A 16,147-nucleotide genomic window follows, 5' to 3' on the forward strand; every position below is an offset into this window, starting at 1 on the left:
GCCTGTAGTTGCCAGGCTCTTCCTTCCTCCCCTTCTTGAAAACAGGGACTACATTGGCCCTTTTCCAGTCCTCAGGGACTTGGCCCGAGCACCAGGAGTCCTCAAACAGCCGTGCCAATGGCTCCGCAATGACACCAGCCAGTTCCCTCAGCACCCACGGATGAAGGTCATCCGGGCCCGCTGACTTGGACACATCTAAGCCCTCCAGGTAGTCCTTAACTAGGTCTGAACTAAGAGTCGGGGGACTCGCATCCTTCCCGGGCCTCTCTATGCTATCACCCAAGAGCACCCCATTGTCAGCGGACAGGAACAAGGAGGCAAAGAACTTGCTGGAGAGTTCTGGCTTCTCTCGCCTGTCCGTCACCAACTGCCCTGCCCTGCCCTGCCTTGCCGTGCCCTGCCCTGCCTTGTAGGGGTCCAATGTTACCCTGAGACTTCTTGCTACCTGTATACTTGAAGAAGGACTTTTTGTTATCTTTAATCCCAGAAGCTAATCTAAGCTCCAGTGCTGCTTTAGCCTTCCTCACCAAATCCTTACAAGCTCGGGTCAGGGAGGTGTACTCCTCCTTTGTCCCTGCCCCTGCTTCTACCTCCAGTATTCTTTTTTCTTTGCCTTCAGGCCAGCCTGGATATCCATGCTCAGCCATGAAGGTTTCTTTTACCCTTTTTCTGCCTTCCTGCGCAGAGGAATTGCGTCCTGCTGCGCCCCAAGGATAGCCTCCTTGAGGAACGACCGACCACCTTTCCTGGACCCCCATACTAGCTACCCCCTGGGCTCCGAGTGCCTCCCTGACTACTGCCCTGAGCACATCGAATTTGGCTTTCCTGAAGTCGAGCATTTGTGCTGTGCTAGTTACCCTCACCACCTTTCTCTGAAAAGCAAACTGGATCATTTTATGATCACTGTCCCCTAGCCTCCCTTGTACTAGGACCTCCCCCACCAGGTCATCCCCAGAGGCTAACACCAGATCCAGTATGGTGTTTTCCCTAGTAGGGACGAGTACCTCCTGCATGAGGTGCAGGTCCTGTACACACGTCAGGAACCTTTGTGAGTGGCTAGATTTGGCTGACTGCTCCTCCCAGTTGATGTCAGGGTAATTCATATCACCCGTGACCACAACATCCTTTGCATGCACAGCCTCCCCCAGCTGCCTGGAGAATTCCAGATCCAGCTCTTCCTCCTAATGTGGTGGCTTGTAGTAAACCCCTACCCTCCTTGAAGTTTGACCCACAGGGTCTCAGTTCAGCTTTCCTCTGGTCCCATTCGGAAGGTAGAACTGGTATACTGTTCCCTAATATAGAGCACATATGGACAGATGAACAGTTGTACTGTTTTAAGGCCAGGGTACTTACAGTTTTTGACCATATCAGCTGACCACTTGTGTGTGTCCACCTCTACCCTACAGTAAGTGAAGCTAAATCGTAACAGCTCATTCAGAGGTCAGCCCATGCTGGCTAAATACCCACTTACTGCAGGAGAGGAGCAGACAGGAGATTTAACTGACTTGTGCTAGATCGTCTTCTCCCCATTGCCCTCCTCCCTCCCTCTAACTTCTAAATAGTATTGTTGTTCACGTGTGTGCGCCCTGCCAGTCACTGAGTGGAACTGGGTAGTCTTGCCTGTTAGTCCCATCTTTCAGAACATGTTTGAGCTAGGGCTAGGATGTTCTAGAAAATCTTTTCCCTGCATGCATTGAACCATCTTTTGTGGATATCAGGATGTTCCAGCCCTTGTTCCTGGGCTGTTCCATGTACCTCCCAGGGCAATGTGAGGGATAGGCAGTGCTCTTTGGGGACACCTTGCAATAACCCACTGTGCCCCTCTATTCCCTACTAGGGAATTGGGTAGGCAGGGCTGCAGGCTCACTTCCTGTCAGCCCCTGAGCATCTCCTCCCAAGGTAATGACCTCCCCATGCTTCATGCTCTGATCTACTTGTGCCTTTTAATAAGTAGGTGAGAAATTGCAGGTCTTGAGCACAGAGGCAGCTCATATAAACATTGAGTGGGTAATTATGCAAGACAGGCCTGCAGGATGGATGGGGGCAGAGGGTGCACTTGACCTGGAGGTTCCTGCCGTTGCCTGGAAACTGAGCTTTCTTGGGTGAATGTGCCGGGGGGCTGCTTCCACCACAGAGAAGGCTGGAACTGGCCTGCTGCCTGGATAAAGGGATATTGCCTGATTTCTCCTCCTGCTCACAGAAGTAGCACTAGGCATGTGTCAGGCAGAGGTTTTATGGGAGCAAGGACTGTTGTTATTTTCATTGTGCCTCAGTTTCCTCATCTGCACAGAGCGATTCCAACCCCAGGTCAAGCAGCAAGTTACTGACAGCTGTAGAATCCCAAGTGTCCTATGGCCTCCTCACTAGGCCAGGTTGCCTTCCTGCTAGAGATCTGACCTCTTTTCCCCCAGGCCAACCAGTGGTGTAGAAAGGTGCCTGAGGAGTAACAGGTGGGCTGTGGGCTGGCTATTGCTGCTCTCTATGTCCAAACTGATTTTCTTGTGTCTCCTCTAGCACCCAACAGATGTGGACTACAGGGTCATGGCAACCTTCACAGAGTTCTACACCACCTTGCTGGGCTTTGTCAATTTTCGCCTCTACCAGTCTCTCAACCTACACTACCCCCCAAAGGTGAGGTAGCCGAGGCTCTTGAGGGTCTTGCCAGGCTGTCCCCCTGGAGCCAGGGGAGAGCTGGTCCTCACTTCTGGCCTGGTCATTCTGTTCTGCTGCAAGGGATGACCTGCGCTTGCTTCTGATCTTGGTCTCTTTCCTCTTCCTTGGCTTGGTAGCATTGAGGAAGCAGCCTGCCCTTGCTTGCATTTCACCCAGTGGTGGCCCTTTCTGGCTGGGGAAGGGAAGAGCCAGAATGGGTTCAGGAGCTGTTGCTAGATTTGGGAAAATGAGAGGGCTCTGTGTCAGTCTTCACTGTTTCCTCTTTTTAGATTGAAGGCCAAGCCGAGGTGGAGCTGAAGCCCAAGGAAGGGGAGGCCTATGCCCTGAACTCTGAGAGCTACATGGAGGTGAGAGGCCCTGCAATCCTATGAGTAGGGACCTACCAAAATCACAATTTCACATTTTTTGTGGGAAAACGCAAAAATGGCAGGCTCTATGAGCCTGGCAGATTCGCTAAAAAAAAAAAACCTACTGGCAAGCAAAAAAAGGGTGAGAAGCCCTGCAGTTTTTGAGCATGAGGGGTGGGGGAACTGCTGCAAACAGCTGCCCTGGGGTCCATGGAGCCCTGACCTGGCTCATTACCTGTGGGAGGTGCACATGCCTAACAAGCTTGGGGCTCCATGAATTCCAGTGCAGCTGCTTACATCCTGCCACAGCTGGCTTGGGCTCTGGCCTGGCCCCTGCCACCACCCATGGAGCCTGGGCTGGCTGTGGTGGGGAGGCTGCAAATGGCAGCATCAAGGTATAGGGAGCCATGGCCTGCCTCACTGCTGGCAGCAGGTGCATGTACGCCTCCAGGCAGATGGCAGGGAAGGGGCTGGAGCTGCACTGCACCTGCTGCTGGCAGCAAGCTAGGCCAGGTCTCTGTAGACCCGGTGCAGTCACTTGCAGCCTCCTGTCTGCCTGCCACAGCTTGCCTAGGACCCTAGTGCAGCTGCTTGCAGCCTCCCTGCCTGGGGATGGTTAATTACCTTGATTAAGCCCAGGGAAGCCATTAATAACACATGGATTAATGGCTTCCCTGAGCTTAATCAGGATAATTAAGCTGTGGTTTCAATCCCTGTGCCAGTCTGCAGGGAGGAGTGACTGCCAGGGTCTCTTGGCCAGTTAAAGCCATGAGGGAGGTTGCCTTGGTCATCCCACAAGAAAGACTGGCTGGCTCCCTCCTTGAGTTCTGAAGACCCTTACTTATGAGAACTATGTTTGGAATCTCCTGGCCTCCTGGAACTGAAAGTAGCCACCCTAGCATCCAGAACACAGGCCCTTCTCTAGGGCTTCCAGCACTACTCATGTGCTGCACTGTCTCTTGTTCCATTTCCTTAATTGGGTACTCCCAGGGGTGACTTGCACGTGCTGCCCGTGCTGCTGGCTGCTCCAGTCTGTCTGGATGGGCTGAGGTAGGCTTCTGAGCTCTGTTCCCTGATGCATTCTGGGGTAATTTAGTTCATCCTGGGCAAGGAAACAATAATTTAGAAAGAAGCCCCTCCACTCCCAGTGCCACACACCTGATTGTGAGTGCATTCTATATTTGGGGGTGGGGCTTCAAAGCATTTTGTAAAGCAGGACCTCCAGTGGCAGCCAGTACAGGAGTACCTTTCTGTTTCTAGGATCTTAACCCTCCCTCTGAGATCTGTCTTATTCCTTTCTCAGAAGGACAGTCCTGTACCCCCACCACTGCCATTGCATGCACTTCCCCTGTTTCTCCCATCCATATACACACACCTACCCACCAAACCACCTGTGCAAAAGGTGAATTTCTCTTCTCCCTTCCTACAGAAACTCTCTGCGCTGAGCGCCAGCCTGGCCCGGGTGGTTGCCCCAAACCCAGAGGATGAAGTGGAAATAGATGAATTCCCTGTGGATGGGGTAAGAGTTTGGGTCAGCTCAGACGTGTGGAACATGTTGTGGGGGCTGCATTATTTCATTTGCAGTAGTTCACTGCAGTCCTTGAGGACTTCCAGGATGCAGCCTGAGAAGGTAAGAAGTGTATCAGACACTCTGCTCACTACGAGTATACAGGATGATGCACCTGCTACCCAGGCTGAAGACCAAGATGAACAACAGGAGGGCATTTGCTCCACTGGCTCCTTCCTCAGAGGCAGTGGGGGAGTTCTTGCAGGGAGAGGGAAAGGTGACAGCAGAAGCAACCCTCATAGTACCTTGCTTTGAACAGGAGAGTACAGAGCATGAGGAGGCAAGGAGAAAAGAGCAGGAGTCATTGGAGAAGCAAAAGAAGTTGTTTGAGGGGCTGCGGTTCTTCCTAAACAGGGAGGTGCCTCGGGAGCCCCTGGCCTTCATCATCCGGTATGTACAAATTGGACACTGTCTGCTTCCGCATGCTGGTACGTGCAAGAGGTGCAGTGGTTTGTGGAGCTGTCAAGGGGGAGAGGGGAACAGTATTCGTGATGGGGGAAGTCGGTGAACCTGAGCAATGAGAAGTCCTTAGGGGAGCCATTTAACCATGAAAGGAGAATTATTTTGTACAGTGCAGGGGTAGGCAGTTGTTTGGGCCTGTGGGCCACATGGGAAACTTTAGGGAGCTGTTGCATGCCAAGGCGGTACCCCGTCCTCTCCTCTTTCTCCCTTCCTCCTTTCCCCCCCTTCCCCAACAGCTCATCAAACCTTCCTATGTGAGATGGGGCTGTGGATGGGAGCAGGAGCTGGCATGGGTGTGGGCAGCAGGTTCAGGTTCTGGCCTGCCCTTCTACCCAAGGAGGGGCTCAGGCATATGCCCTGATCCCCAGTGGTAACCTGTTGGCTGCATCCACAGCTGATACCAGCACCTGTCCTGCTTCTGGCATGCAGGGAGCTCCCATAAGCTGCAGGGGTGTGCTGTAGGTACGGGATGGTTTGGGGAGGGGTAGATTGAGAGAAGCTGCCCTGACCGCAATGGGTGGTGGCAGCTGGTGCTGGGAGCTGGGCAAAAGCAGGACCCAGTAGCAGGCATGCTCGGCACTGCTGGGTCCCTCCCGACTAGCCACCCAGAGCCTATATTGAAGCTGTCTTGTGGCTCCTCCCTGCTGCCACTGCCCTGCATCACCTCCAGACCACCCTGTAGCAACTCATGATGGGCAGGACCGCCTCTGTCTCCCCCTCCCAACTGTCCCACACCTACAGCACATCCCTGCAGCTTACATCAGCTCCCAGCCAATGTGCTAGGCAGGCGCTAGCATCAGCTGCGGACACTGCCTGTAGATTCCAGCTCAGGATCAGGGCATCTATCTCATACCAACTGCAGTCCCAAGCAGTTGCCCTAGTCCCCAACAAGAACCTGCAAGTAGTGTCCACAGCCGATGCTGGCTTGCATCCGGCACTACTTCTGACATATGGGTTGGGAGCTGGTGTAAATTGCAGATGGGGCCAGGACATGCCTGCCTGCCTGGCATGCTACAGCAGCCAGAGCCACTGGCTCCCCACAGGCCAGATCCTATGACTGTGTCTGCCAACCTGCAGGCCAGGTACAATTAGTTGGCCAGGCTGAATCCAGCCCATGGGCCATATTTTGTCCACCCCTGGTCTAACGCATGTGTGAAGCAGTCTTCCTAAGACTATGGTGACTGGGATTCCTAGGAACAGCCTTGAAACTCAGGTATGGATATGGAATTGGAGGAAAAAGTACTTTGGGCCCAGCTGACCAGGGCTTTTGTATTCCTCTTTGTCCTTGGTCACAAGGCAGCAGGAGATTTTGTGTTTTTGCTTCTCTGGGATGTCAAGGTTCACTTGCCTTTAGCCTTGGGGAATATTACAACCCTCAGTGACCACATTGTGCAACGAATACTAGGCCCTTGTCTGTCCCATGCTGCATTCTGTTTCTTGTCCCAAGGCTGGTTTTGATTACAGCTCGCCAGATGAATTTTTCAGGAGGTGTTCCTTGTTGACAGGTGTTTTGGGGGTGAAGTGTCTTGGGACAAGTCCGTATGCATTGGAGCCGCCTATGAGGTGACAGACCCAACCATCACCCACCAGATTGTTGACCGTCCCAACCTAGAGAAGCAGGTCATTAGCAGGTGAGCACTTTTGCCAGCTTACTGGCCTGGATGTGGTAGTATCTTCTGTATGAATGGTTAGGAGGTTCCATTGACTGTTTCCACTTGGAAGCTCGTGAAGACCCCATCCAGCTCCACTCTAGTGCTCTGAGCAGTTGTGCCCTGATGTTCCACTGCCTTCAGTGCACTTTGGATTGGGCTTCACGTGAAGACATGTGTCCCTGTCTCCTTCTCTTGGAACATCAGTTGCTCACTCTGCTCCATATCCTGCAGATGCCTTGAATGTGGGAAATGCAGCTGTTTTCCATCCCCCATCAAACTCCTAGTGGCTTGGCCCTCTCATTGACAATGCTCTCTTATCTCTGTAGGTATTATCTCCAGCCACAGTGGGTGTTCGATTCAGTCAATGCCAAGATGTGCCTCCCAGAGGCTGACTACTTTCCTGGTGTATTACTGCCCCCACACCTCTCCCCCTTTGTCACAGAGAAGGACGGGGACTATATCCCACCGGAGAAGCTGAAGCTGCTGGCCTTGCAGAGGGGAGAGAACCCAGGTAATGGCAGGACCCATGCCCCAGAATCTGTCTAGAGTCCATCTAACCAGCTTTCCCACCTCTTGTAGCCTCTGCCCTCCGTGCTAAGTTAATTCATCTCTTACCTCTAGTATCCCCATCTTGGGTCACCTCTGAGTGCTGGGGAGTCTTAGCCACTTTGTACTATGTTACCTTGTAACAGCAGCATACAGATCAGGGGTAGGCAATTATTTTGAGCAGAGGGCTGTTTACTGAGTTTTGGCAAGTCATTGAGGGCTGCATGGCAGGCAGCCAGGGACAGATAAATATTTATTTTCTAAATTTTTTAGGGGCCCTGTGGGCCGGATAGAATTGCCTGGTGTGCCACATCCGGGCTGAATTTTGCCCACCCGTGGTGTAGATTCATGTACTTCCCACAGAATCTGCCTTCAGTGGTAACACTGCTTCTTTGCCTTTCACAGAGGAGGAGGAGGAGGAAGAAGAGGAAGAGGAGGAAGGTGGTGAGGAAGATGATGAAGGCTCAGAAGAGGAAGATGACTCTGAAAAGGAAGAGGAGGAGAAACTGAAGCGAATGGAAGAGCAGAAAACCCAGGGAAAGGTATTGTGAATGGCTTTGGAGTTGGTTGAACCTTTTAGAGGGTGTCTTCATTGCTGAGAAGATGCAGCTTCAGCTCTTGTCTGTGCTGCCCTCCTTCTTTGTTACTTGATGGCCGGTTTCAGAATTCAGCTTACTGAATGTATTCTGTTCTTTGCCCTCAGTCTCAGCTCTGCATAACTCTGAGAAACACTCTTGTCTTGGGCCCAAGCTCTTCCCTGTTTGGTTTGTCTAACCAAGCTCTCTTCCTGAGTGGGGAGGGGGTGAGAGTAGAATATGGCCTCCTGCTTCTAGTATCTGAAAGGGCTAAAACAATCCAGGCTGAGGCTTGAAGCTTAGCCAGAACATTCACTGAGGGTCAGGTCCCAACCCTTAAATCCAAATTGGTCCTCTTGAGCCTCATAAAGTTTATCATCCACTGAATTTTTGTGTGTGCATGTTATCTCGTTGTACTTATAAGTGAGAGATCAAGGGGAAGTGTATTATCAGCCCCACTTTGCCTTATCTGTGGAGGATACAAGTCTATTATAGCTCTAGCTTGGGAAGCTTTGGTCTTTTAGCTTAGGCTATAGTCACTCATGCTTTTAGCTCTAGTTTAACAATTGGGGACTGCAAGCCAGGGAAGGGCACAGACATTGCCTGAAGAAACTTGAAGGGACCCAGAGCCACAGATCAGTGCAGTGCCAAGGCAGAGCATCTAACATTCTTGGAACCAGTACTGGCACTGCTGTATATATGCTCTGTTTTTCCATGACTTTCTGCAGTTAAATATGTGCCTGGAATGCACAAATCATAACACTTTTGCTGTTGGTATCTGCTCATACATTTTCTGCCTTAGTGTTAGGTGAGCTTTTTTGTGTGTGAGGCTGGGTGCCTGCCTTTCACTCCCAGATGTTTCCTAGTTCATGCTCTGCTCAGCTCATCCATGGTCAGCAGTCAGACCCTTTAGAGTAGGGCCATACTGGTGTTTGTTTTGAGGAATTTGAGCTGGGCCATCTTCGTGGGGAAGGGTATGCGTCTGTCCCTGTGGACGCACCTGGTATCTGTGTTGTGCCCTTTCCCACTGGCCTAGTTTGCATGGAGCTTTGCATTACACTGCAGAAAGGAAACAGCTGGCTGCTTAGTTGTCTGTAGAAGGTCACTGTGTAACTCTGGGCTCATTGGGCCTCTCCTGCTCTCCTAGAAACTCTCTGTGAAGGTGACAGCAGGCACAGTGCGGCTGGAAGACAAGCAGCGACGGGTGCAAGAGGAGCAGAATGAGGAGAAGCGTCTTGCTATCATGATGATGAAGAAGAAGGAGAAATACCTCTACCAGAAAATAATGTTTGGCAAGAAACGCAAAGTCCGAGAGGTACCAGAGCCAATGTTCCCTTCCCAAGGATAGGAGTACCAGACACTCACCCCTTGGTTTCTGGAGCCAGGGCATTGAATCTTAAAACCCTCAGCCAGCTCGCACCTCCTGGAGTACACTCCTGAATGGATGAGAGTTACCCATCACTCAGATGGGAGCAGTGTACTCTAATTGGTGGGACTGACATAACACTGGGACTGGGGGTAGTTCACAAACAACTCTTCTTTCTGCATATTGAACATTGCAGAAAGGCTGGGCAATCTCCGGCTTTTGGTAAGGGCATAATCTCTATGTAACAAAAAGGAAGTTGAGGCATCAAGATGTTTGGTGCAGGTCCACTGGCCGTGATAGGAACAGAGTTCCTGGCTCCCAGCCTCAATCAGTCCATGAGGCTGTGCTGCTTCTGGTGTGTACAGAATGGAAGTGGTAGATTTAAAGGTAGGAGTCACTGTACAAAGGTTGCAAAGTTACACTTAGACCTCCATAGCATAAGGTATGGGAGTGACTAGGGATTTCCCTGCTATATTCTTCCCCTTCTGCCCACTTAGTATTGAACTTTATGCCCCTGTGTACCTTGCTTTGTTTTGGCCCTTGTTTGGCCTCAGGGTTCTGCTGGCATGTCTGAACCCCCTGTTGTGGAGGGCTGTAGACATGCCTGTACTTCCCGACAATATCTCAGCCCCACTGTCTCTATCGGTTCCTTTTAGAGGGCAGCAACTGACAGAGGCTTTGTACTGAGAGGAGCAGAGTTGATGAGATTATTCCCCTGATGTGGTCATGGGGTAGCCTTCTCGAGGTCTGAGAACCTCTGTCCATGGCACATACCATCCTCCACTGTCAGGCTAACCTAGAGAGTAATTTACTTGTTGCTACTTAAGTTTTCTGGACAAGCAGCAAGCTGTTCCCCACCCAGAGCAAGGGGGATGCTTGGGTCTAGGTCAGTCAACCTCAAATGCTGGAGGAACTATGGTTTAGGTCCATCTCCAGGTTTGCTATAGCAGAAGGAGCTGCCAAGAGTGTAGGGGTTGGGAGAAGAGGAGACAACAGTGTTTGGAGGTTAATTTTGAAGAGCTTCCCATCCTTTTCTTTCCCCAACAGGCAAACAAACTGGCTGAAAAGAGGAAAGCTCATGACGCCACCTTGAAGCTGGGAAAGAAGAAAACCAAGAAGGCACGGCGGGAGTGATGGAGCTGCTGAGCTTCCTTGGGGGCAGAGCCAGACATTCACAAGACTGGTCTGCCCCCTTAGCCTATTGAGGCTTGCTTTCTGAACTGTACCTCATGCTTACTTGAGGACAGGCTGCACCCCATGTAGGCCATCAGTGCCTGTGTGACGTTGACCCTCAGCTTTGTCTTGGGAAGGGAAAAACTGAGTTAAAGCGTATTTCTTCCTCTTCTCCCCCTCCCCTATGCCCCCCAAATCCTTCTGGGTTACTTTACAGGGAGGCTGTGATACTGTTTTGAATCTGCTTCCCAAGCTTGGGTGGCATCAAGCCAAGTGGTGAGGCAGACCCTAGGTGGAGAATGTCCTCCCTAGAAAGCATTGGTTGTCTCCTACCTTCTTTTCTCTTTTTCCATTGTGCATAGCGAGAGTCCACTGTGATATGTCTTGAAAGAGAAAAGGACTTTTCATATGATAAGGGGAGAAGGGGATTTCTCCCTGACTCCTTCTCAAAGGCAGATCCAAGGCACAGGAAGGAGAAGCAGGCAGACCTAGATGCTGCAGCAGTACAATTTAAGATGGCCAAAAGTTCACCATGGAGAAGCTGAGTGGCGTATTAAATGAGAGAAGGCATACACATCCTGCCGTGAGGTTTTTTGTATACATAAAAGGCTAAAATACCTGGGAAGGGGGTGAGCTGGCTCAAACCAGCCATTGGGGCCCTTTCAATAGGAACTTGTGGTGGGTGCTGTCAGAAGTAGGCATGTTCCTTTCCTGGGTGGGTGGGTGGTTTGTTTGTTTGTTTGCTGTCTGGGGAACTCCAGGGCCCTTTGTACAAAGTCCAGGGCCCTTTGCCTGGGAAAACTGCCCCTTCACCTCTCTTGCTCTGAGTGAGTCTCCCCCAAAGACTGGGGTACTGTACATGGCTTATATTTTATTGTACTTAATTAATTAAAAATGAATTTTCCTAGCTGGCTGTCTCTGTGGTCTGTTCCTTCTGTGCATCTGAGGACTCTGTCTCTTCCCCATGACCTAGCCACGTGGCTGCATCCTGCAGGACACTTTCTGCACAAGCAGGAAGGGGTCAGACTTCGATTGAGGGGCATTAAACCCAATCGGTCCCCACCATGTTGCAGTTTTCTGTTAAGGGGGTGGGTGTGATATCAGCTCCTGTGTGTTGTGCTCCTGTGAGGGGAAACAGCTTTCTCTATAGACTGAACAGGACCCAGATGGTTGTCTTATTATTATTTTAGTGGGGACCTGCACTAGATGCTAATGAGGCCCTTGCACAGTCTGCTCTATAGGGTGGTTTCACCTATGATCTAATCCTCTGTTTCCTGCTCCCTCATGCCCCTGCAAATGGATGGTGCTCTGGTAAATGATTCTTGGAAGCAGTGGTGTTCATTTGGGTCTAATAGCCAAGTGCTCACCTTGGTGATGGTATGTTAGGTTGTTTAACTGTGGGTTTAATGGTTTTGAAAGCAAAGAAGTAAAGAGTGGACTACAGCTAGGGAAGCTCTTAACCCTTTGTGCTGGATCAAGCAGCTCTGCACTAGGGCATCCACAGTATTTCAGGGGTACCCATTACTGAGCTCTTTGAAGGAGTATGTCAGTCTTTAATACTTTCTCTCACACCTGTGAGCAGTGGCAGGGTTGTTGCACTTATTTTGCAGATGGGGACTTGAGATCCAGAGAGACTGAATTACTTAGCCAAGGTCTTATGGTGAGGCTCAACAAAGCATGGATTTGAGCTGGCATTTCCTAAATTGTAAGTCAGTCATCATGTAGGTTCAAAACACTCGCCCTCTGAGAGCTAAGCCAATAGGAGCTCAAGAAGGAAAAGTTGGCTCCAGTCCTGTGAGCTGGGTGATGCAGGGCTGAGAGTTGTTAATATGAAGGTTGCACCCATTGTGGTGAGCTATAGATCCCTGGTCATGTGCTCTGTGGTTTTCTTTTTTTGGCACTAGATTGATGCTGTCCAGAACTATGAATGCTTGCTGGCCTATTGGGGTAAATCCCCACAGGAATTCATCTAATCTGAGATGTCTCCCAAGGTTGAAGAAAGGTGACCTGTTAGGGTACGTGGCCAGTTGCCTGCTCTGAACTGTCAATATGAGATGCATGGCTATGCTCCACTGTGACTGCTCATATTCTATCCCAGTAAATTAGCATTTGGAGAGACAGTTTGATGCAACTAAAATGCCTCATGGTCTGAGTTACAACTGACACATTTCAGTTCTATTTACTGTGTGGGCTGTTCCTAAGTTCTGTTCCTCTTCCTACAGCCTTTTTTTCCAGTTATTTTGGAGGACCGCCAAGGGGAACTTGTTTCAGGTTATTCAGGGCCAAAACCCAGGTGTCCTTTCCAACCCAAGACAAGTTGAGTGACAACTGCCATGAATCCCTTTTCAGCCATTGTGCCAACTGCATCGTTGTTTTAGTCATTATAAGATTGCCCAACTGTAAAGAAAAGTAGTGCAGTGGGAGGGGGCAACTTGGAAGTGGAACAGCAGACTAGAGGAAAAGCAGGACAGTGGTGGATAATGCAATTTGGATGTGAAAACCTGATGCAAAGGGAGGCAGGCAGGGTGCTTTACATTTCTGTCAAACTATTCGGCACCACTTCTACCTTGATTCTTGTTGGGGCTATCCCACCTATGGGCCTTAAGACGACAATGAAAGCCCATGCAGACCTTGAACCCCTGAAATGGTTAAGTGCTGATCCCATGCAATGAATGGGGACAGCACCTCCAAGGCTTGGTTGGGTATGTAAGCAAGCTACACAAAACTGCCTTAAGGGGAGTGGGACTGGATGCGGGCGCCACAGCACCCTCAAATGACTGTAGTGCTTGAGCCCACTCTCAGCTTGGGTAAATCCATTTCAGATTGAAGGCTTTAAGGGAAGGCAGTGGAGACCTAAGAAGCTTAACTATTGTCTCTCTAAATAACCATCAGTTATTTAACCCTGTGGAGAAATAGTGCGATCTCCCAGCTTGGGCTTCCCAAATGACTTAAGGGAATCTGTAGAAGCTCCCCAGCCTCAGCACGCTGTCAGCCCATATGGCCATCAGTGCTTGACATCTTATCAGGCCAGGCAGGACCACCTCCAAACCAAGGGTGCTTGACAGGTGGTCCCTGCCAGCCAGTCCCAACTCCAGCAAGGGTTTGCCATCAAAGTACCATCTGGCTGAAAAGAGCAAAATTGCAGCCGGATCCCTTATTCAGAACGTGAAGATCCACACCACTTGCCCCAAGCATATGGCACTTCAATACTGCAGTTATAGCTGGAAGCTCAGGCTGACCAGAAAAAAAGAGGTTTGTATTATGAATAGTCCCAGATGTTAGTGAAGTTATAGGCCTCCAGTCCTCCCAGGACTGCATATTTTTCAAATGTACAGATTTCCCTGCCCTCTTGAAAAATGCTGTCTTGGGCAGTTCTAAGGAGTTTGTCTCTAGTCATAGCTACTGAACGGCATGAAGCAGTGGCAGTGGAGTGTCATGGGAGCTGTGTTAGAAGAGTGGTCCCTAGCAAAGCCTGGCAATTATTTTTTAAGACATTTCTCCACCCCCCACCTCCCCCAACACACACACTTTCCCCCTAGCGCCCTTTTTAAAAATGGAACAAATCTGCAGAAAACTGCTTGGGCCTGGCTGGCTTTGTTTGTTTGTTTGTTTGTTTGTTTTTAAATCCAAATTTGTAGTGCATTTTCAATTCGGTAGCTCTTTGCTTTCCTCATTTTCCGTTTCCTCTGTTTTCCCTTCTTGGCCTCTTTTTCCTATTTTTGTAAGTCTATTTTCTTTTCCAAAAAAAATGGAGAAATCAAGAAAACATTTAAGAGCAAGCAAATGGGGGGAAAAAAACCCCCCAAGAACAGATGTATGGTGAAAGCAGTGAACAAAAGTAGCACTTCCCAGCTGCGCTGCCTCCCTCTTCCCTCCCACCCAAGCCTTTTCTGACCAACTCCAAGTCATGTCAGCTGAGGTTTGAGACATGCTGATGTAGAGGACTTAGGGGGAAGTGGGGGGCAGATCTGATCCAAATATCAGGAGCTGTGGGAAGAGGCTTTTGCCCTGAAACGGGCTTTTGTGTGACAAGATTCAGACGAAGCCAGGGGATGGGAGAAGGGCCAGGCTGAGACAGCATGTGGCAAACAGGGAGTTCAGAGGAAGGTCTGGGTGCCAGGGTTTGATGGTGGGCGCAGGGTCGCGGCGCCAGGGAGGGCAGGGTTCATGCCATGAGGCCGAAGGGGCCTGCGTGGGCCGCCCTTGGGCAGGCAGCTCTGAGGGCAGCTGGGCAGGGAGACGCCTAGTGGTGAAGCCAGCCTGGCACCGGGAGCCTGCTCCCAGCTTCCTCAGCGCCGTGTCCCTGTGGCACCTGCCTGGTCTCAGTGTTCCTGGTCCCTGGACAGGCTCGGGCCTGGCTGGGGCGGTGGAGCTGCCCCTGCACCCTGGTAGGCACCTTGGGGCAGCGCTGGGGCCGGGGGCTCCTGCAGGGAGGCTGAGCTGGGTCCTGCAGCCCCTTGCAGGGGGCCGAGGGGCCTAAGCTGGTGCTGCCCCTATTGGCCAGGGCAGGGCCAGCGACAGCGCAGGCCACAGGGACTTGCAGAGCGCCAGCAACGTTGCCCTAGCTGGTTGTGGCAGGGGCAGGCCTGGACCCTGCCAGCCCTGAGAACAGCCCAGTCTTGATCCCCCGGGCGCTCTCCGCAGGCCCCTGCAAGGCGCTCGTTGAGCCGAAGGACCTATATTTTCAAGCACTGGTTTCAAGCAGGGTCGCAGTCTCAAGAGACCCCACAGCACCCGGGCAGCCAGCCCGGCGCTCTCCAGAGCCTGCCCGGTGCATGGCAGGGGTGGCCTGTAGCTCGCAGGAGGGCTCCCAGCAAAAACAAATGTCCCAAAGCTCAGGGTTGCAAGTGGTCCCCCTATAATCGACAGGGATCCTGGTTTTCTCTGGAAAAAAACAAACCCGAATTTTTGGATTTAAAAAAGTCACTCAAAATCCACATTTTTCTGTGATTAAAATGAAACACCACTAATATATAGATCATTATGTAGTGTTGTTTCATTTTAATCACAGAAAAATGTGGATTTTGAGTGACTTTTTTAGATCTGAAAATTGGAAGGTTTTTTTATCGGAGAAAAGCAGGATCCCTGATAGTCAATGGGGGGCCCTTCCTGGAGCCGCCACACAACAGCAGGCAGGGTGTGAGCCCCGCGGGCCAGGGGAGGTATGTTCAGTAAGGAATTAAACTTTTGTTTTGTTTTGGGGTTTTTTGTTTTTTTTGTTTCAAGCTTCCAGAAGGGTTTGTGCCCAAATATAAAGCCAAGGGTGGACTGATGGGTGAAGTGAGGATAGATCCTGGGGAGAGGGCTGCTGCTGCTCAATCCCGGCTCTGGGTAGGATTAGGATTGTGGGAAGTTTACAGACCTCTGTAAGCAGTGTCAGGAGCTGTATGTAGGGATGAATCAAACTGTCACACTGCTATAAACTTGTGAAACTCAACTCATTCTGCTTATTGTTAGGGTCATTCACAGACCATCTGTAGAGCCCATCAATAATCAAAGGGCATGAGGAATGACTGTCCCTTTAAGATGCTCCACAATGCTCTCCTTTAGTCATTATAGCATTTACTGAGTTTCCTCTAAATTCACAGCCCTACCTCCCCTTAACAATGTGATAGGTGAGGGAGGTGTTTTGGTTCTTAGCTTTGATTTTTCTGCTGCTTAGTCACTTTTTAGGTGGAAAAAAAATACATTGGACTGGAATTTTCCAGCTTGTTTCTCACCTGGAGGGGGAGGGGGGACCTGTGTGTTGGGGGTGGGGGGGCATTGAAGGGCTGGAGAGCTGGTTG

General features: G+C 50.7%; 1 protein-coding gene across 2 annotated transcripts in view; it reads left to right on the forward strand.

The window, feature by feature from the left end:
• PES1 (pescadillo ribosomal biogenesis factor 1) overlaps nt 1-11,268 on the forward strand; it is a 26,006-nt gene extending 14,738 nt beyond the window's left edge. The window contains exons 7-15 of one of the 2 annotated variants that reach the window (XM_019539259.1): nt 2,515-2,631; nt 2,943-3,020; nt 4,450-4,539; nt 4,847-4,977; nt 6,555-6,680; nt 7,028-7,212; nt 7,653-7,789; nt 8,970-9,137; nt 10,236-11,268. In XM_019539259.1, coding sequence (XP_019394804.1) covers nt 2,515-2,631; nt 2,943-3,020; nt 4,450-4,539; nt 4,847-4,977; nt 6,555-6,680; nt 7,028-7,212; nt 7,653-7,789; nt 8,970-9,137; nt 10,236-10,322 — 1,119 coding nt within the window. In that variant the 3' untranslated portion in view covers nt 10,323-11,268. The remainder of the gene's footprint in view (nt 1-2,514; nt 2,632-2,942; nt 3,021-4,449; nt 4,540-4,846; nt 4,978-6,554; nt 6,681-7,027; nt 7,213-7,652; nt 7,790-8,969; nt 9,138-10,235) is intronic. The other variant, XM_019539260.1, reaches the window with a different exon arrangement.
• The last annotated feature ends 4,879 nt before the right edge of the window (nt 11,269-16,147 follow it).

The sequence above is a fragment of the Crocodylus porosus genome, unplaced genomic scaffold, assembly GCF_001723895.1.
Source record: "Crocodylus porosus isolate Cpor-Errol unplaced genomic scaffold, CroPor_comp1, whole genome shotgun sequence".
Classification (NCBI taxonomy): domain Eukaryota; kingdom Metazoa; phylum Chordata; order Crocodylia; family Crocodylidae; genus Crocodylus; species Crocodylus porosus.